At 41.4% G+C, this 21,939-nt stretch overlaps 1 protein-coding gene across 2 annotated transcripts; it reads left to right on the forward strand.

The window, feature by feature from the left end:
- The first annotated feature begins 162 nt into the window (after positions 1 to 162).
- Positions 163 to 21,794, forward strand: aclya (ATP citrate lyase a). 2 transcript variants are annotated; one of them, XM_034143547.1, is made up of 28 exons: positions 163 to 280; positions 2,550 to 2,713; positions 4,264 to 4,386; positions 6,492 to 6,554; positions 6,721 to 6,911; positions 9,091 to 9,170; positions 9,702 to 9,832; positions 11,834 to 11,952; positions 12,459 to 12,595; positions 12,684 to 12,745; positions 12,833 to 12,950; positions 13,057 to 13,211; positions 14,183 to 14,276; positions 15,257 to 15,398; positions 15,554 to 15,722; positions 16,158 to 16,262; positions 16,367 to 16,563; positions 16,640 to 16,721; positions 16,811 to 16,921; positions 17,033 to 17,160; positions 17,284 to 17,377; positions 17,473 to 17,627; positions 17,719 to 17,869; positions 18,066 to 18,209; positions 18,412 to 18,525; positions 18,635 to 18,717; positions 20,182 to 20,258; positions 20,363 to 21,794. In XM_034143547.1, the coding sequence occupies exons 2-28, from the start codon at positions 2,555 to 2,557 to the stop codon at positions 20,455 to 20,457; spliced, it is 3,279 nt and encodes a 1,092-aa protein (XP_033999438.1). In that variant the 5' UTR covers positions 163 to 280; positions 2,550 to 2,554; the 3' UTR covers positions 20,458 to 21,794. The 2 variants fall into 2 exon arrangements, with proteins under 2 accessions (XP_033999438.1, XP_033999439.1); XM_034143548.1 differs by having other exon boundaries at positions 2,553 to 2,713.
- The last annotated feature ends 145 nt before the right edge of the window (positions 21,795 to 21,939 follow it).

Raw genomic sequence — 21,939 nt, forward strand, 5'->3', positions numbered from 1 at the left:
GCCCGTTTGAATTAATTATTCTATACGTGTGCCTTCCACCGTGTTGTTGTAATATTTCCTAGTGTCCCTGAAGGCATCAATAGAGCATGGTGTGGATTAAACCAATCATAAACCAGGAAACATCAGCCAAGCCTATCGGCAGACGGGCGATGGAGACAAAACTCCCAGGAAGCGCTGCTCTCCGGCACCTCTGGTATCCACAGTGAATCAGCACTGCCGATCAATTCCGCCTTATAACCGCAACTTACTTCCAGAGTCGTCTCAGGAAGAAAAAGACAAGGTAAATAACTTATTGTTATTAAAAATAACCATTTATTTAACTTTTTTTCATTACCTGTCTTGTCTCTCTTTCACTGTCTCTTTCTGTATCTGACACGCAGTGTAAAACAAGTTGAACTGCTCTGTCAAACCCAGCAGCTCTCCTGCTTCAACAGAATATGAAGAAGACGTTATAGTCATCATCACTAAACGTGTTCTTTGAATGGTGATGTGGATATTTGCCACACAAATATATAAAAAATCATTGCTGTCTGGCCGTTTCGTTAATGAATGAAAGAGTTGTCTGAATCCTTTCTCGGGATCTTAAACCGTTAAAAAGTCAAGCAGAATTCGTGTTATTAAGTGAGTATGTCTTAAGTGAATATAAAGCTTCACTTTAATTTGTTTACCTCCCTGTCTGTTTGTTTTTGCTTTAGTGTGCACTTGTCCTGATTTAGAGCTGTGCCTTCAGTCCCCCGCCCCCCCCCAACCCATCCATCACCCCATCCATCACCCCCTACATCTTTTTCAATGTTATTGTGCGTCATCTGAATCAGTTATTATTGCTGATGGGAAGCAGTAACATTCAATACATTTGACAGGTCAGTTGCACAGAGAAAGTGGATGTTATATATTGTCCCTGGATGAGCTTTGGAAAAACCATGTTCTTGGTGACTCAGGGACACAAGGAAGATCAATAGTAAGGACCAGGACAGTCCCATTAATCCATTTAAGGAATAGCTGCCAGGGCCGCAGTGTTTGGGACGACACCAGAGCTCTCAGCCTAATGAACCACGTAGAAACAGATAGAGCCATCCTGCCAAGGTTACATGATAGAGTTAAGCTTTGATTTAGGAGAGATTGTAATAAAGCCTCATTGTGTTAAAGCCTTAATACGCAACTTTCTTCAATACTGATACATTTACTGCAAGGAGTGATATTATTTGCCTCAGAGGGATCCGTTGGAGTAGGTAAAAGCAGGTGTCGCAGCAAAAAACAGATACTGTTGCATTCAATTGACCCTGCCAAAAAACCTTTTCTTAAATCTAACAACACTTCTATCAGTTTGAGTCTACCATTAGAAAACTAAACGCTTTGGGTAAGATACAAATTGATGAATTGATTTAAAGATTGATGTAAAAAGGCAACAGCAAACATCTGGGAGAGGTTCAGTGGCGTAGCAATCCTTTTGACAACACCATATTGTTGTGATGTCATTCTAAATAACACACAAAAATAGATTTTTCTATTTTTTCCCGATCGTCATTGAAGAAAAATGATTCCATGCTGCGTCATATGCGCTACCTCTAGAGAGAGATGAGGATTTGTTTACGTTTTGTATCTATATTATTGTTTTCATGGGAGTTGGCATTGGTTGAATTCTTCACCTTTTTTCATGACTTTGCTCTGATAATAATATTTGCAGTATTGGTGTATCCTCGTAGGAATAATGATTTAAAATCCCTGTTTGAAATTGTCCTGTTGTGAGCTGTGTGTTTCACCCCTTCTTGAGATTACCTTTTAGAGAGAGAAGCTTGAGGCCAAAGTGTAAAGGTCACAACTCCTCCCTCTTGTCATAACATTTATGGATGCTATTACTAGTTATTTAATTTCATACTTTACTTCCGGCACAATAAATGTCAGGTCTGTGCTGCTTTCCAGCAGTGCTGCTAATAAACATTCACATCTGATCAGCCTGTTACTTGTGTATATTATTGTGAGAGTCCTGTTCCTTCTCTGTGTAATCTCTCCAGTAGGAGCCTGATTGTTTGAGTAGCAAATCATTGCCCATTACCTCACAAGTGTGCAGGTCAAACAAACCAAGGATTGCTGCCTTCAGCTTCCCTGACTTCACTGTCTTTGTATTGCTGCTTTCAGCACACTTAATAAACAATGTGACTGCAAAAAGACAGGAGTCCTGCATTTGCACTTAGTGTGTAATCAGATTTTCTAGCAGTCTCTCTTAATTCTGTGCAGTTAAACAGCATTACGGAAAGGCTGTTCATGGAAAATACAAATAACAAGGCTGTCTTTCACCTGCTTACCAGAGCCTTTCTGACTGATCTGACAGCAGAGGATGTCAAGCAGGTTTATTTTCCTCATTCATAAAGGGGATTAATTCAGAAAGCCAAACAATAGAAACCCTCTCTTTCAATTTGACTCTCCATTTTGTTTGTCTGCTTTTCCGGTTCCCTCCATGTCCCCATGTCTATTTATCTGTATTCATCCATCTCACTGCTAATGTGTATATCTCCCAATATATCTCTCTGTGTCCATCTTCCTCCTCTCAGCAGTCATGTCGGCAAAAGCCATCTCCGAGCAGACGGGAAAAGAGTTCCTCTACAAACACATCTGCACATCGGCAGCCGTCCAGAACAGATTCCGATATGCCAACGTGAAGGCAGAGACCGACTTTGACCAGCTGGCGAAGGAGCACCCATGGCTGCTCACAGAGGTGAGGCAGAGGAACCAGTTTGACGAAACTGAAGGTGGATCATGACGAAAGATTTTCTTAAGCTGAGTGAGCAGACAGGTTGTTATCTCATATGTATAGCCTTTTTAAAAAGCCTATAGCACAGCCACTTCATCTTGCACAGAAAATGATCTTCCCTTTATGGAGACAATTACTTAGGCTGCAGCAGAGTGCTCTCCTGATGCTTGTTAGCTGACGTCTCCGACAGAAGAGCAACCAAGCAATTGGATTTGAAATGAAGCATTAAACAGAAGTGTACACAGCAGAAAAATGCTCTTTTCTCTTCCATTCTTTATAGGTAAACAATATTTCTCACTTGCAGAGTAAAGGGAGGTCAAGGTTCAGCAAGGGTATCATTTCTTGTAAAAAATGTTCTCCAGGGCGCCCTGCTTTCAGATCAACTCTCTGTTCCTCATAGCGAAGCACCAGCAGATAGAGAGGCTCTAATAGGAGTTAATTGAATTACGTTGTGACTCATCCTGCAGGGTAAGATGACATTCTCCCCCTGTGTCTCCATACCGGCTGAAGGATTTTTATCTGCAAGGTACGAGGAGGATGTGTAGGGCAGATACACGGAGATATGTGCTGCAGTTAGGATTGATTAGGAAATCACATTAACTTTCACCCTCGGCCCTCTTACTTTGCTCACTGGCGAGCGCCCAGATACTAATGGTCCGCTGTCATAAGTAATTCTCTTTATCTGTCTCGCAACTGAGAGGAGGCGGGCTCAGTCGGTGGGGGTTAGGTTTTGCATTTGCGTCAGAAGGGAGAGATCCCACCTCACTCTTCAGGTGAAAATAACAAATATTGTTATGGAATCTTGAATTTGTTGATGCATCACAGAATCAGTAAACATCTGCCGTCACATGTTTGAAGTCAAGATGTAGAGAGTCGGTTATGGAACACACTTCCGTGCTATATTCCTGTTTTGTGTTTTTTATGTGTCAGTTGTTGGATCTAAGGCTCTAACTATAATATGTTTGTATTGATTAAAACATCTAAATCACTGCTTAATAAATGGTAAAAAAAACATTGACAAATGCCCATCACAATTTACAAAAGCCAAAGTGGACAACTTCACACAGTAGGTTCATTGTGACAAGAATCAAAAACTTAAAAACTCAATTGACTATTATAGAAAATGCATCAATTCACATTTAAGACATTTTGAAATTTTAGAAAAGAAATCTGGATTATTATCATGAATCAAAAATATGTGCAGGTTTTAAATGTTACTACTCATTTCAGCTATCTGAATCTAAAGAAAACGAATCCAGAGCAGTGAATAGTCTATGTGAGAGGTAATTTACATTACTTGACAGTTTTACGAGGTTTGAATTAATTGGATGTCAGCTTGTTGCTTTCAACAGATCAATATTCTGTCAGGGTGTAAATGCTACAGAGCAGTTTGATAGATCGTATCTCAAACCAAATGCAGTCCTTTAAAATATTTATTTCAGTGAAAGAAATCGTCAGTTTGAAGGCTGGTTGCAGGTTGGTGAAATGGAACATTGTTTATCTTCCTCCTGCAGAGGCTGGTGGTGAAGCCGGACCAGCTGATCAAGCGTCGAGGGAAGCTGGGGCTGGTCGGCGTGAACCTGGATCTGAGCGGCGTCAGAGAGTGGCTGAAGACCCGCCTCATGAGAGAGACGACAGTACGTCACCCCCCCTCCCTCCCCCAATGTTTGAGAGAGTGCACTTTATTGAACACTCCTTCAATCAATATTATCTCTGAGCTTCAGTCAGACCCTCCTCCTCTTGCCCTTTCCTTCACCCCCTTCCCTGTTTCTAACTGATGCCCAGTTTTATGAGGGGTTCCGTATCAGTACACTAGCTTTAAATCAATTCAGTCGATTGTGAATAAACAGTCAGTCTATCTATCCAGTCAGCACAACCACAATATACCATTACTGTGCCAAGGTGTGTGTGTGTGTGTGTGTGTGTGTGTGTGTGTGTGTGTGTGTGTGTGTGTGTGTGTGTGTGTGTGTGTGTGTGTGTGTGTGTGTGTGTGTGTGTGTGTGTGTGTCTCTCTCTATGTGTGTGTGTGTGTGTGTGTGTGTGTGTGTGTGTGTGTGTGTGTGTGTGTGTGTGTGTGTGTGTGTGTGTGTGTGTGTGTGTGTGTGTGTGTGTGTGTGTGTGTGTGTGTGTGTGTGTGTGGTGTGTGTGTGTGTGTGTGTGTGTGTGTGTGTGTGTGTGTGTGTGGTGTGTGTGTGTGTGTGTGTGTGTGTGTGTGTGTGTGTGTGTGTGTGTGTGTGTGTGTGTGTGTCAGATGTGTGTGTGTGTCAGATGTGTCTCTTCACAGATGAGATGAAACTGTCAGCTGCTGCTAGTGGCAGTAAACAAAAATAAATGAAGCTATAACTGTAAAGTGGGCAGTATTTCAGCTCGTATCTTTATCGTGCTCTTAAAGGTGGGGTAGGTAATTTTGGAGAAACCAGCTCGAGTGCTGGTTTCCATATTTCTCCATATTTGAAAATACACAGCTGGAGAAAATCTGCCACTTCCTTAAATTTGTGCACAGATGGAAGGCTGACAGGCAGGTAGGCCATCCAGTTATTTTAGCCGGGCCGGCTAAAATGATTGGTCGTGCTTTTTACAGTACTACGGCTTCCACAGATGACATTTTTGTATGGATTTTTTGTCAAAGCACTTAAGATATTCATTGCTATCGGGATGTTAAGAGCATTCCATGGAATATAACAAGTGTATCTCGAGCCGGTTTCTCAAACTTACCTACCCCACCTTTAAGAGTATATATAAATATAAAGAGTAAGAGTAATTATGCAGATGTATTACCATCGTACATTGCTGACAAATGCAAACATATTAGTCTTATAATAGGTAAGAAAGCTACGTTTCTTAATAGTATTTAATTAAAAAATAATATTGTGATTGTGTATTCAAGTGTTGGGAGCCATAGGAGTAAGTGTCCTTTTAAGAGGGTAAATAAATAAAAAGGAGGGTTTAGGAGGGTTGATGTTTCTTTATTTTTTTTCTTTATCTTTTTTATCCTTATAAATGTATAATTAATCTTCATTTCAGGTTAGTTCCCCTTTGCATATAATTAACTTGTCTGGCCTCTGAGCTTTTCTTCAATAGATCAAGTTCTGTCAGATGTGTCGACAAAACAGACAAGTCGTTGTGAGAGATTTCAGGTTGTCCACTTCAAGCTGCAGTTGCCCATCATTTGTATCTTTATAAATAATCCATATTTTGTGTGCACAAGTGGTTAAATTGAATCATTCATACACAAATTGCATTCACAAACATAAACAGCTTTCTGTTCCTATGTGAGGCGGTAACGGAGGTGTCAGTTTATTTATCTGAATCGGCCTCAGCCCCCTTGTGGGTTTTTCAATCAGATCGTCTTTCTCCTGCCTATTATCAAAAACCTTTTTATTCGGACACTTCAAAATGGCAACTCCCTCTCTGCCCTTTTAATTCTTTTGCTCTGTTCTCTCCGGCTGGCTGCTCTCAGCGGCTGCCTGGATACTTTGTGCCCGTTGGCCTTTAACAAAGGAACCATGACAGCCTCGCCAAATGAGCTGTGGCTTTGCTGAGACCATTACATGACATTTTCTTTCTACTCCTTCTCCACCTGTCTCCTTTCCTCTTCTGAAACGTTAATTGGCCCACTTTAATAATGTTGCTTTAATATCCCTCTCATCCCTTCTGTCCAGTAATCTGAAGATCATTGTTAGCGCCTGTTTCTTTTATCTACTAAGCATTTTATCTCCTATATTTTTGTTGTGATCCTCAGGTGGGAAAAGCCAAGGGCGTTCTGAAGAATTTCCTTATTGAGCCGTTTGTCGCCCATAAGCAGGTAAAGCCCTCATTACACCTACTCTACATCTGTCCAAATCACCCCTCAATGTTTTATTTCTTATTCACACTTTATCACTACCTCAACTAGACTAGAAGCAGTGATTATACAAGATGTTGGTTAAAAAAAGATTCTCATTTATTGAGGACTGTTTTTCATTATTCAGGAAGAGGAGTTCTATGTTTGCATCTACGCCAGCCGGGAGGGGGACTACATCCTGTTTCACCATGAGGGGGGGGTGGACGTGGGGGATGTGGATGCCAAGGCGAAGAAGCTGCTAATTGGGGTGGATGAAAAGATCAGTGAAGACTCTGTGAAGAAGGAGCTGCTGACTCACGTCCCCAACGACAATAAAGCGTGAGTATCCTGGAAACAGTTGGCAGTGCCTATGCAAACACTTGTGCTTTTTGTCAATAATGGAGAGTAAAAGACAAAACTTTGAGTGGATACAATGTTGACAATAGTGAAATATAATGCAGGACAAAAGCCTGAAGCGTACAGTGTTACTGTGTCAGAGATGTATTTATTCTACACTGGCAATGTTTGATGCTATAGTTTTTCTATCATATAGTAAGGTTGAGATAGAGCTCTTTAAAATAATTCATAAACACAGACTAGTAATTAAAAAACTGGCCCTGCAGTTAAACCAAGAACTAATTATAACATTTCAAAACATATTTTATAAGCTCAATATCTAATTAAAGAAGCTATAATAATAAATAGTTGTAGGTAAAATCATTTGGCTTTTGTATAAAATTAGAAGCACAATCATGCATTTGGCTTTCTCTAAATGCATCTCCAAAATTAGCAGTTAATTGACCAAGTTCATTTCTGCAAACAGTTTTTAGATTTGAAGTCACACATTCCAGGTTAGATTCATTTCAAGTGACCCTGTGTTCCCAAAACCCAAACAATCTTTAAGCTTCTAACTCACTACAGATGTATTTAAGTAGCTTGAAAGCAAATAACAAAACAAGGTGGATTGTTTCCTTATACATTTGAATGGACAGAAAAACCAAAGCACCACAGAAATATAATAATAGAAAGCACTTTGATATTGCCAATAAATGTGGGGGTGCAGGAGGAGATGGATGGTTTCCATTAGACAAATGACAAACTCCCCTCTGCCCTGCCTTCTCTTCGATCAGCCCCCACCCCAGCCTCTTTACGCTACAGCCACATTCAGAGCACGTCCCTTTATTGTGATGGCTACAGTACATTGCCCACCCCCCACCCCCACCCCCCACCTACCTCCGACCCTATCCATCTCTCCAGCAGATTGTGGACAGACTCACTGTCTTGGCTGACATTGAGGAAGCTGACCCAAAAATCTCCCTGCCAACCCCCGCTCACCCCCCCCCACCCCCAGACTCTCTGAAATGAAAACAAGAGTGGCACTCGGGCGGTTTTCCTGCCCCCCCCCCCATCAGACCCAGACACGTGAAGCTGAGTCACTCGGGGGGGCTTCGGTCCCGGTCACAGTCCTGACAACAGGCTCAGAGCTGCCTTCATAACTGACAGGCAGGAGAGCAAAACACTGCCCCCCACCTCCTCCTCCAGCAACCCCCCCCCCCCCACTCCTCACTGCTCTGTCTTGACATGTGAAGGAGGAAGTAAATTAGATTTTTCCTTCTCCGCAGAAAGCACATTTAAAGGTGGACTGTTTCCTGTCGAGCTCAGCAATCTGTCAATGACATTGCCTGTAGTTTGTCATGGTTTGAATTATGTGGAAATGATATATTAAATTGTTGTTTTTGGTTTATTTGTTATCGACCAGGAATATGTTCTACAGGAACATTTTATTGCAGCGCCCAGTATTAAAGATTCAAATATGAAATGCTTTGACTTTATCTTTACTCTGTTGTAGGGAAATCTTAGAACAACAACAGTTTGCTAATAGTCAAAAATGTATAGGCAATATAAGACTATACACATTCAATTATATATATATATATATATATGTATATATATATATATACGGTTTTTGAAAGATGGCTTTGGGGTTGATTATGTTTTAATTAACTATTTATAATATAAATATATGATGAATGCAAACAAAAACAGTGAATTTGTTTTTTGAGTTTCCCATTGAAATACTGTCAATGTTTAGTAGATAAGTTGGAAGATAATTAAATGGACATTTGTCGGTTTAGTTTATAATTAAATGTTTTATTTTCTTCGAGGCTAAAGTGATCTTACACATTAAGGGTGACAACTACTGATTATATTCTTTGCCTATAAATCTAAAAATGATTATACTGATTAAAAAATAGTTTTGTCCACAAATTGTAATAAACGTTTAAGCGGATACCAGCAAATGTTTACCCTTTTGCTTAAAAACTGGTTCAAATGAGTAGTCTGTTATTATAAAAGTTGCAGATAAATTGTTCTCTATAGATTGATTATGACATTTCTTCTGATGTAGTTGGATAATAAACCCCTCTTTATTTTGTAACATGATTTGAATCACTGTCTATTCTGGTGCTGCAGCAACCAATCAGAAGCTGAGTGTCATGTGTTGACTGTCTCTCTGCAGAGTGCTGGCCAGCTTCATCGTGGGGCTCTTCAACCTGTACGAGGATCTGTTCTTCACCTACCTGGAGATCAATCCACTGGGTACGTTTTTTTGCTCTGTTTATTTGTTTGTTTCCTTATCCCAAACCTATTGACGTGCTATATATAAACAAGTTATTACGATGGCTTAAACATTTTTATTCCAACGCAGGTTCATAAATATATGATCAGATTATGAAAGGGGGACATCAAACGGAAATTGAAGATGAAAACATCAATGCATAATAAAACATTATCTGGAAGCCAACATTTTTAACACTGAGGGAGGAAACCAGTAATTCATGCATGCATCTGTTTGATGAAGGCAGCGTGTCTTTATTTGTAATGGAGTAATTGGGCAGCAGTACGTGCCCTCTGGCAGCTGTTCCTGTGGAAGTAGCGGGGGCTGCTTTGATTTCACCCCAACCCCCCCCCCATCTGCACTTTCCTTCCACCTCCTGCAGGGACAGCAGGAAGGTGGTGGTCACCTGCGCCCGAGCGTGGTGCAAACATAATGAAACTCAGCAGGTGGGTGCTTGTAAACCTTGTAGGAGTATAGATCTCAACACTATTTTTGTTCCCCTCTTCTCTCAGTGGTAACAAAAGATGGAGTTTACGTGCTGGACATGGCAGCCAAGATCGATGCCACAGCGGACTATCTCTGCAAGGCCAAGTGGGGCGACGTGGAGTTCCCCCCCCCCTTCGGCAGGGAGGCCTATCCTGAGGTGAGGAAGCACCGGAGATACAGAGCTAGGAATGCATCACATTCGTCTGTCAGTCAACGAATTCAACTTTTTCTGAACAGCACTTTTCATACAGCTTAGTGCAGTTCAAAGTGCTTCACAGATGAATCACAAGCCAATCATAAGACGGAACTGAGGGCCAAGACAAAAACTATTCAGCTACTCGAGATAAATGAACACAAGACAATAAAACAATAAATATAATTGTATGCTATAATGAAGGTAAGAGCAGTTAATTAGTGTGAAGAAATGTATTATAGAAATACAATGTTATAGAACAACTTGTAAATACAGTAAAATAAGTGAACGATGTAAACGTGTCAATAGACCATTTCTAATCAAAGGTCTGGCTGATTTGATTTATGTTTCCACACTCGCTGTCCGCATCATTAGGCTGCTGTGGTTCTCCAATGAGGGAGATGAAACTGAATGAGGTGTTGAGTAGGATTTGAAATTTTGAAAATTACAAATACTAGAGGTGACCAAAACATTTGGATTGGAGTATTTACAATATCTTCAATAAATGAATTGGCTAATTTATGACTTCTTTATGACTGAAGTAGTTTCCCTCCCATATAATACATGGATTAATTACTTATGTGTCAGTCTTAAGAGAGGTGAGGTAACTCGCCTCATGTGACCCTATCCCAGCTGGAGTTAATGAGGAAGGGCAGTAACAACACACAACCATTAATCAGCCTTTATGACTCATTCTGGAGAGCTACAGTATGGAGACGTGGAGACATTTCCAAGTAAAGGTCGTCTGGGCAGAGACCTGCGTGTAAAAACTTGATAAATAATGTAATGGCGTCATGTTTCAATGTCATCATTTGTGGTGATTTAATTTGTTTGCTTTTTTTAATGTAGGCTTATTGTAACAAAGACTTGTTTCGTGAAGGCATTTGATATATTTTTAGAAGCCTCAATGTTTACTCTTGAAGAACATCTGATTCACCTGCATGACAGGGCTCAATATAACATATGTTTGGCGGATGCATGTAGGAGCTCCTCAGAGACAGACGCTGTGTACCAGACGGGCTCGTCTAATTGGGCTGGGGTGGAGACGAGGGACAGCGGGGGCCTTTGATTGGGAGCCTTCTTTACACTCAGCCACCAGCTGTGGCCCTGACTGGCACAAACAACCACTGAAGCACATCACATCCACTCTTAATATTTTTCACAATATTTTCATTTAATAGCTCTTCAAAATCAATGCAGGCACAAGAAACTAACTATGGTCAAATAGACCGCTTATGCTCTGAGGTGGAAGATGTACTCAGGTCTTTTTCTGAATTAAAAGTAAAGGGGGAAATGACAGTGCATACATTATTTGAGATATATTTAGAACTCAGATTTAATTCTAAGTACATTTCGGCCAGGGGTGTGTGGTTAAAACGTAGCAGCCTGCGGTCACTCCAGGAGGCAGCGGGACGTGTCACTCAGACTCTGAGAACAGCAGCATCATCGCGCAAAGAGCTTTTACGCACCGCCTACACTGTGTTTACCTTCATTAGAACAGCTAAAGAAAGCAGACAGGTTTACAGACTCTCCTTTTTTGCCAATCCGGTGCTTAAACAAATAGCTCTACCCCCCTGGCCGAAATGTCCTTAAAATTAAGTCAGAGTTCCAAATATATCTCAAATAATGTATGCACTGTCATTTCCCCAAGTAAACACAACAGTCTACAATTAAATGGTTGTCTCCTGTGTGCTCCACTTCTACTTGGCGCACCGGTAACTTTCTCAAAACAAAAAACAAAATATTATTTATTTCTCTCTTTCTTTTTTTTTTCATGTCCCTTTAGGGGCTCCGTATTAAACCAGTCAGTAAGTAGGCCTACAATATTGCTCTCTGAGATGTGGTGGAGCAGAAGAATAACAGAGCCTTACAGTAAATGGAATGGCTTATCTTAAATATAAAAATATTTGAGTACAGTACTGTACTAAGGCATTTTTATAACCTTTTTTTCTTGTACTTTTACAGGAGGCCTACATTGCGGACCTTGATGCAAAGAGTGGTGCCAGCCTCAAACTGACCCTGCTCAACCCCCGAGGCAGGATCTGGACCATGGTGGCAGGGGGGGGCGCCTCGGTGGTGTACAGGTACCCACACTACTTAAAGCAAAGCCTGAATAAATAGGATGCAGTAGCCATTTATCTGAAATAATCCACTTGGATGTTTTCCTCTGTTTGCTTAAATTGTCCCTTGACTTTATCCTAATTACATTGATTATACTACGCATAATTGAGTTTATGCTCAGACTTCAGCTGCTGGCTGAAGTTGATTCTCAGATGTTTACATTTTGGTGAGAGTCTGGAGGAATGAGCTGTGTCTGCCTCACTCCACCGTCTGTCGGAGGTGTGAAGCGTGACATGCAGACACATCAGCCATGACTAATTATTCCCTCTGTGTACTGTTAAGTTGTGTTTTTTTACACTACACTATTCATTTATAACTGATGCAAAAAAGTGCATTAAGTGTCTAAGTGTATCTTAAGCTTAGTGCTAAAGTTAAGTTGCTGTCTTATAAATATCTGTATAATTGTGCCAGCTTTGGACACAAACAGCTGTTGCTTTTCGTGTGGTTGACTAATGCATACCTCTCCTAGTGACACAATCTGTGACCTGGGAGGCGTCAACGAGCTGGCTAACTATGGGGAGTATTCAGGAGCACCAAGCGAACAGCAGACCTACGACTACGCCAAGACCATCCTGTCCCTGATGACCAGAGAGAAGCACCCTGACGGTAAGAAAACAGATCCAGCTAAACCTTCTGTGTGCACTCGAAGTGGTAATATCCCCTAAAATACTGTTTTTATAATGACGTTTTCTAGGAAAGGTTTTGATCATTGGGGGAAGCATTGCAAACTTCACAAATGTTGCAGCAACTTTTAAGGTAAAGTATCAAATTCTTGAATTATATGCTAACCTCATGTTACTTAAATATAAGGTTTTTCACAGAGCATGTTCTTGTCTTTTCTAGGGGATTGTCCGAGCCATCAGAGACTATCAGGTGCCACTGAAGGAGCATGAGGTCACCATCTTTGTCCGCCGGGGGGGCCCCAACTACCAGGAAGGTCTCAGAGTGATGGGAGAAGTTGGTATGTTTCACATTATTTAAACACACTTCTTGAGGGCAGTTTTATCCGCAAGCACCTGCTCATTTCAATGCACCTTAATTGATTTTCCTCTACCTGCTCTCCTCAGGCAAGACCACTGGGATCCCCCTCCATGTCTTTGGCACAGAAACTCACATGACTGCCATTGTCGGCATGGCGCTGGGCCACCGGCCAATCCCCAACCAGCCCCCTGCCGCTGCCCACACGGCCAACTTCCTTCTCAACTCCAGCGGCAGCCCCGGGGTATGACAAATAGTGACTCCACAGAGACAAATCGGCTGTGGTGATGTTGTTCCAGCTCACTGTGTAGTGATTTAACATCGTCAACCCCGCCGAATAGTGTGGTAAAGTTTAAAGGCAGAGTGAGAAAAATACTTGAATGCCTCAGCCTGTGTTTCAGTTACTGTCTTGCCCTTTTAGTGAACCAGATTATCAGAACCCCCGAAGGCTCTTTTGTATAAAAGCATTGAAGTGCATGGTGGACTCCTCTCACTCAGGAGTCGTGAGACTGCAGTCAGTAACGCACTGCGACCGCCCCGAGGGATCCATTAAGACTGTGCAGTGCGTAGGCTTTCAGTAAAGTTAGTGTGCGTTTCTGCAAACGGCTACACATGTGTGCACGTAGTTGCCTGTTTGCTTCAAATGTAGAGGTAGGAAGAATGCTACAAATTGAAGATTTAATATTATACTATATAAGAATCTGAACCAAAAATACTTCCGTGGGGGAATTAGGTTAGATTACACTCGCTCTCATTCAAGGATATACATATATTTAAACATAGAGCACATTGTAAGAAATAAGAAATGCATATTTAAAACATTGCATTGTACTACAATATACTTTATAACAACAACACATATGAGTATTACAAAATAAAAGTAATAGCAAAATATATTTTATTAAATTATATGACAATTCTTTCTAAAAGCGTTTGATTTTGATTCAAATGAAAGTGTCCACTCTAAAGCTTAAAGCACTGAAATCCAGTTAGCTTTCTTAAGTGGGCGATGCATAAATAAATTAAACTAAGACTCGTTGTGTAACTGTGCGCGGATGACGTTCATCAATCTCCTCAAATATAAAAGGATCACTGCCAGTATTTACAGTTAAAGCAGATCAGTTCTCAGTAGAGCTGTCCCTATTTGCACAAATGCTTTTTAAATATGCAGGGCAGAATACAAAATGAATTGATCCTTTTTTGTGTCGTGTCCAGACCCCAGCATCCAGCAGAACTGCTTCTTTCTCTGACAACAAAGCCAAAGTTGAGGGCTCACCATCCAAGAAGGCCAATGCTGGAGCTCCCATCGGTGAGAAAACACTCTCACCCACACACACACTCGCACACACACACTCACTCAGACTCACACTCATACACACACAAATGCACACTGGGAATGCTGAGGTTTTGATGAGTTCTTATGCATGACTCCACAGCTGGAATAGCCTTGTGATGCATGACAGAGTTCAGGTATGCTAGCTCTCCCTTTGGGCAGAAAAAGGAGTGCAATCCACACTCACTAAAATGGAGCTTCAGTGTACTGATATATATTAGCACACATACACATCTATTCCTGTACACAGGGCCGCCCCTCCCTACATGCAGATCACGCAGACTGCGTGGGGCCTCACCTCGCGGAGGGGGCCTCACCTCGCGGAGGGTGCCTCATCTTGCAGAGGGGGCCTCACCTCGCGGAGGGGGCCTCATCTTGCAGAGGGTGCCTCATCTTGCAGAGGGTGCCTCATCTGAAGCGCAAATGCGGCGCACCTCTATGCGTTTATGCGGCGCAATTACTGTAAGCGCACCACAGTTTTGCCGCTGGGAGGCTCCGGCGCGTGCTCCACTAGCGCCCCCCCGTCGACGCTCGTGACACAGAGGGCCTCATCACATAACTTTGCGTGGGGCCACAAGTTGGGCATCTGTACATCTTTAAGATCAACATGTCTTTGTTATTTGCTCTGAATATTTAAAACTTAATTAGGCAAATTATTTAGATTTACAATCCCTCTGCTAGGATTGAAGTTGCTGACACACTTTTTCTGTCAACCTTATAATATTATTTATGGCCAAAAAGGTGTCATTGCCCTTTGTAAACATTTTTTTTTTAAATTATTTTTTAAACATTTCATGTTCACCTGCCCCTTTAATGCCCATGTGAAATATAGATTACACAAACTTTATAGGAGGTTTTGTAAATGCATGCACATGAACTACAGAAAGGAATAGTGTTTACATATTTGTTGACATGTCTATTCAGATTGTATATGTGACGGCTCTCTCTCCCTGTAGCCAAGGCAACTTCCCTCTTCAGCAAACACACCAAGTCCATTGTGTGGGGTATGCAGACTCGGGCGGTGCAAGGCATGCTGGACTTTGACTATGTCTGCTCCAGAGAAGAGCCATCCGTCGCCGCCATGGTCTACCCGTTCACGTGAGTGTTGCTCCGTCCTTCCTCTTTAGTGGGTGTTCACTTTGTGGAGCTGGCAGTGTAAATGCTGATAAGTTATTTACAATAATACAAATCTCTTTAAGAAACTGTGTCCTTTCACTGTGTGACAAATGCTTTTCTGCATGGCTGCCTTTCAGTGGAGACCACAAACAGAAGTACTATTGGGGCCATAAAGAGATCCTCCTCCCTGTCTATAAGAACATGAGTGATGCCATGAAGAAGCACCCGGACGTGGACGTGCTCATCAACTTTGCATCATTGCGTTCGGCCTTTGATAGCACTATGGAGACCATGCAGTACCCTCAGGTAAATGCACCATCATCCCGTACTTAGTTTGAACACTTTTTACCACCTGGTCATCAGGTTTCTAAACGTACTAAGTATTATATAGTAGTGTGCTTTTTAAGTTTGACATCATCATCATACTAGTGCCTTTATGCCGGAAATGTGACATACCTTTGAAAAAGAAAATGTGTAGTTAGAAATCCTCTATTTCATGTATGAAAGCAGTTCTATATTTTGTTGTATCTCTCTCTATTATCTGGTCCAAAACATTAAATGATACCAAGGCACATAACAGCTAAGTTATTTATTTGTTTTATGTCTTATATATATTTATGTTGCATTATTGAAGGAACCTGTGACCTAAGACTTTAATTGCACAAATACACTGTAGCTGTGTACAGTATATGACAAATAAAACCTTTTGAAGTTAAGCTTTTTTGAATGACTTGCTTTCAGATTCAAACCATTGCCATCATCGCTGAGGGAATCCCTGAAGCCCACACCAGGAAGATCATCAAGGCTGCAGATAAGAAGGGTGTTAACATCATTGGACCAGCAACCGTTAGTCTTGCTTCACTCTTCACGTTCAGAGTTATCACAATTTCACTCTTTTGTTATTCTATCTGAGCATACCAACAAACCTCTCTGTCTGTGTTGTTTCTCAGGTGGGAGGAATCAAGCCAGGCTGTTTTAAGATCGGGAACACCGGAGGAATGCTGGATAACATCCTGGCCTCCAAGCTGTACCGCCCGGGCAGCGTGGCCTACGTGTCCCGCTCAGGCGGCATGTCCAATGAACTCAACAACATAATCTCCCGCACCACCGACGGTGTTTTTGAAGGCGTAGCCATTGGTGGGGACAGGTACGTAGCTATCTTATATCCGCAGAATGTGATCTTGTTTGTTTGAGTTGCTCTTTACACTTTTACTTTTCTCCAGATACCCAGGCTCAGTGTTTACTGATCATGTTCTGCGCTACCAAGACACCCCCGGAGTAAAGATGATCGTAGTTCTGGGAGAGGTGGGGATTAAATCCACACACATTGTTGCCTGCAGATTTGAAACGGTATTTGATTTGCTTCATCCTGAATCTGTCTCTGCCTTCTACAGATTGGAGGCACAGAGGAGTATAAGATCTGCCAGGGTATCAAACAGGGCAGGATCACAAAGCCAGTGGTGTCCTGGTGTATTGGCACCTGTGCGACCATGTTCTCCTCAGAGGTGAGAGGGCAGCGTCTGGTGCCTTTCAGTGCTTTGAACAAAGATAGATCAAGGGGATACGGAATGGTTTTATTATATTTCTGACACATTTTGCTCCTTTTCCCACCTCAGGTTCAGTTTGGCCACGCAGGAGCTTGTGCTAACCAGGCCTCTGAGACAGCATCGGCTAAGAACAAAGCTCTGAAGGAGGCCGGTGCCTTCGTCCCCAAGAGCTTTGATGAGCTGGGAGAGATCATCACGTCAGTGCACTTTGTCTTTTATTATTCCTTTAGTGCTTAGATAAATAATCAGTTTGACAAAAATGTTTTTAGTATTGTTTAATCCTGATTCCTGGGCCTTCTTTGTGTTTTGATTCCATGCAGTTCTGTTTATGATGACCTTGTCGCCAAAGGGGTTATCGTGCCAGCCGAAGAGATGCCTCCCCCCACTGTGCCGATGGATTACTCTTGGGCACGAGTGAGTACGCCTCTGAACACACCTGAACATTATGAATCATTGGTGATCGGTTAAGGGCAAAACTAAACTAAAATGACCTGAAAATGTCCTTGCAGGAGCTGGGACTGATCCGTAAGCCTGCTTCCTTCATGACCAGCATCTGTGATGAGAGAGGTCAGGAGCTCATCTACGCAGGCATGCCCATCACTGAGGTCTTCAAGTCAGAAATAGGCCTGGGAGGAACTCTGGGGCTTCTCTGGTTCCAGAGGAGGTCAGCCTGTTAACCTCTATACCTTAAACTCTTTGTAGTTCAGTAATCTTGAAACCTCATAAACCATTGTTGTTTATCCCTTCGTGTGCAGGTTGCCCAGATATGCCTGCCAGTTCATAGAGATGTGTTTGATGGTGACTGCTGATCACGGCCCTGCTGTTTCTGGAGCGCACAACACAATCGTCTGTGCTCGAGCTGGCAAAGACCTCATCTCCTGCCTCACCTCCGGCCTTCTAACCATCGTAAGATCATTTCACCTGTCATTCATGTTTTAGTTTAGTTCGGTTTTTCACAGACTTATAGAACAACAAAATACACATGTAAAAAAACAGAACCGTACAGAGCAGTTCTATTTTCAATACTTATAGCTCTCTTCTGTAACATGTACTGCAAAAGCTGAGTCTGAGCATTTCTCTTTTCCTCTCTGTCACTTTTCAGGGTGATCGCTTTGGGGGTGCTTTGGATGCTGCAGCGAAGCAGTTCAGCAAAGCTTTTGACAGCGGCATGCTGCCCATGGAGTTTGTCAACAAGATGAAAAAAGATGGCAAGCTGATCATGGGCATTGGACACAGAGTAAAGTCGGTGAGTCCAATGGCTCTGAAGCGCGTGATCAAGACGTAGAAAAATTAGATTTAATATTGTGTTTCATAGTGAACGGGGTGTAGTACACTGCCAGTGTTGGGGCTAAACATATAATGTAAAGGACAAGTAGAGAGGGAGGGAAACCAGATTGAATGGAGGATAAAGATTTAGACTGAAAGGGAATGATCTGTTTTCTGCTCAGATTAACAATCCAGACATGAGAGTCCAGATATTGAAGGACTTTGTGAAGCAGCACTTCCCCTCCACCCAGATGCTGGACTACGCTCTCGACGTGGAGAAGATCACCACGTCCAAAGTAAGATTTATCACTTCATCTTGCCAATCACAGCCTTTATTAAATAGTCACATGATACATCTTTCAATTACATGCTTTTTTCCCCCTGTGTGTTTATTTGTTGCATTAGAAACCCAACCTGATCCTGAACGTGGATGGTTTCATTGGTGTGGCCTTTGTGGACCTGCTCAGGACTTGTGGTGGTTTTACAAGGTGGACATCTTTATGTCTTTTTACAGTTACAGTTGTTTAAAAAGGGACACCTTCACTATATTTGAGACAAAATTGAGAAACAGGCATTCCAATTTCATTTTTACACATGTAGTGGGAGATAAGATCCTTGTTTTCTTGCTTTAAAGGAGAGGTGTCATGCTTTTCCGGTTATTACCCGTCCTCTTGTGTGTTATGAAGGTTTTTATGCATGTAAACGGTCTGCAGAGTCAAAACCCTCAATTTACACCCTGTAGCGAGTAAAACTCTAACACAGAAAATACCTCCCCAAAACGCCTCGTTGGAGATACGTCATTGTCCATTTGATTCTTCCGGGTACGGCATGATGTCAACCCGTACCCGGAACGAAATGGACCAATCCGTGGAGCCGTTACGTTACGTCCGCGGAGCCGTTACGTTAAGCCCCCGCTGATTGGTCCAAATTGACCAATCCACGGACTTCCTCACACACACATCTGTGTGCAGGGAGCAGGCAGCTCTGCTGATTTCTCCTCCCTGGCTGCAGGCTGATAACAGACAGTTGGGATCGCGGCGAAATTCTCTCTGCAGACCCATTCTCACAGCGTTTATCAACCTTTTTCTTACTCAATATCAAGCCACACTTATTGTTTTTACTTCGGCTGTGACTTTGTGTGTGCTCAGGATGAGTTTGGCTGTGTTTCGCTATGTATCCTAAACAAGGAAACAACACCTCCACGGAGCTCAGCACGATTCACAACGTCCCGACCAATCAGAGCACACTGTGCTCACAGGGAGGGTGGGGGCTGGAGCTATTGGAGCTACAACGAGCCGTTAAAGGCAGAGAGTGAAATTCAGTAAATACAAGTAGTTTACAGAGATGCTGTATGAGAAACCAATGTGAGTTTGGAAAAATGCACAGTATAAATCTATTTTAGTAGACCTCAACAATGGAATTATGATCAGTGGAAATGGCCATGACACCTCTCCTTTAACTAAATAATACTTTTTACTTTCATATAATAAATAGGTGAAAACAAAGCAGGGACAGCAAGAAATCAAACAGTGTTTGTCCAAACAGAAAATGAACACCTAATTCCAACATTGCATTTGATTTTTAATCAATTACGCACCCTGTGTCTCTTTTAAATTAAGATATACCATAATGCATCTACACTTAACTAATTATTTAAAAAAAAAACATTATGTATTAAAGTAAATGGGGGCTGTGATTATCAATAACAACAATATTTTAAAACATCAGCTTGCTGCTAAATTTGTGTTTTAGTTTTCTTCAAGAAATCAAGGTAACATTGGGTGGGTTATTAATATGCAAATTATAATTTTATGCTGGAAGTATTCCTTTAAATTAAACGTGTCATCCTGCACTTTTATGCGCTTATGATTTACGTATTATGCCGATATTGTATTTAACAATCTTTTCAATGCATCCGCTCTTATCCCTGTTTTCCATCATGCCCACCACTGGGATGAAGCTGACGAGTTTGTGGAAATTGGAGCTCTGAACGGTATCTTTGTCCTGGGGCGCAGCATGGGATTTATTGGTGAGTCACTTCTGTGTGCAGACACACTGATACGCCAGAGTATGTAAGGCTCTGAACACTTCTACCCTGTATGACAATAATCCTTCCTCTTTGTATCTCTTTAGGACACTACCTGGACCAGAAGAGGCTGAAGCAGGGTCTGTACCGCCACCCCTGGGATGACATCTCCTACGTGCTGCCAGAACACATGTCCATGTAATCAGAGGGTATAAACCATAGAGTGTCACCCAAACCTTCATCCCCCGCCCACACCGTGATCTTAACCCCTAAACAGTGGCGTTATATAGGGAAGAAGTTACTATTACTATAGCTGTAAATTGCAAATGTTAAAAAGAAGAGTATGTTTTAGTTTTGCGAACCTGTCGGTGCTGCTGTGAAGCTCCAGTAAAACAAAGTCAGGGTCTAACTGAGGGAGATTTTAAAATAAATCAAGTGAAGGAGTAAAAGGGGATAATCCATGGCTTTTTAAGTAATGTTGTTTACCCCAAATATGTATAATTGTCGTATTAACCTAGCATGTCTCACAGACTGTTGTGTCTCTGTGCAGCTCTCTTCCTCGTGCCAATTAGATCATGATCTTGCCACAAAGGGGTGAACATGTAGTGCAATAATGCCTGTAATAGGAACAAATACTGTAGACCAGAGCTTTATTTATGTATAGATGTATTGTCGGTGAAATTAAATGGTACAAGAATTATGTAGTTTATGCTATTTTATTATTTTGTTTACATATTTTTTAAGGCGAAAATATCAAGCATTGTGCTGTGTTCTGTGACAAAGGGACCGTGTTATGAGTCACTCCTGGCGTGTGTTGACATTTGGAGGCAAAATGATCTCTCAGCTGGTGGAAAATTTGAGAGTAAAATGGTTTAAATGGAAGTTGAATGTTAGTCATCATAACACAAATAAAAATGTTTTTCTTTCTGAAGTTGTTGAGTGGATTAGGGAATTGTTGCCAAAAGCCCCAGGATGTGTTTATAGTATGATTTTCTATGAGGAATTAACAATGAAAGGAATCATATTCACTATTTTTCTCCATTACACTTACATCAGTTATTAGAATACTTTGATGTCAGCACTTTAATAGGACAGCAAATTATTTTATCTGTCAAATACCATCATTTATTTTATGTCTTCACATCTTTTTGGGAATTAATATTGTTAACTTCTCTGTTAATATTTTACATTACAAGTGTCAAATATTGATCATGTTACAATCTGGAAAGAAGCTTTATGTAGACAATCTGCTCATTACCATTAGAATGCAGGACAAAACTTAAATTCTCTTTGAAACAAGAACATTAAACATTCTCCCAAAATGCATATAGTCCAAAAGAAAATCTTTGACAGCCATCACCAGTACGAATGTAACAAAACAGTAAAACAAATCTTCTGACAACTAATAACCTCAACAGTGTTGTTGCAAAGTGTATGTCTTTAACTCTCTCAATGTGAACTGAATGTGCCTCTGTACTGATTTGTTGTTAGTTGACAACTGTGTAATTGAGTAAAATAAAATGTCATTAATGTAATTAACAATGTGTGTTCAGTGTTATCTTTCAAATATAGTGTAACATTTGCAAGTGAGCGCATGTGTCAGGTTTAAGGAATTATGTTTGATAAGCACTTTATTACATTGAATTACTACTAATTTGATAATAATGATTGAAAACTATGTTGG

This window comes from Trematomus bernacchii, unplaced genomic scaffold (genome assembly GCF_902827165.1).
Source record: "Trematomus bernacchii unplaced genomic scaffold, fTreBer1.1, whole genome shotgun sequence".
Lineage (NCBI taxonomy): Eukaryota > Metazoa > Chordata > Actinopteri > Perciformes > Nototheniidae > Trematomus > Trematomus bernacchii.

Excerpts from the sequence above, each read along its gene's own strand:
- aclya (XM_034143547.1), top strand. The coding sequence starts at position 2,555 with ATGTCGGCAAAAGCCATCTCCGAGCAGACGGGAAAAGAGTTCCTCTAC. Across the intron at positions 2,714-4,263 it reads ACCCATGGCTGCTCACAGAG|AGGCTGGTGGTGAAGCCGGA; the intron begins GTGAGGCAGAGG and ends TTCCTCCTGCAG. Across the intron at positions 16,564-16,639 it reads GTAGCCATTGGTGGGGACAG|ATACCCAGGCTCAGTGTTTA; the intron begins GTACGTAGCTAT and ends ACTTTTCTCCAG.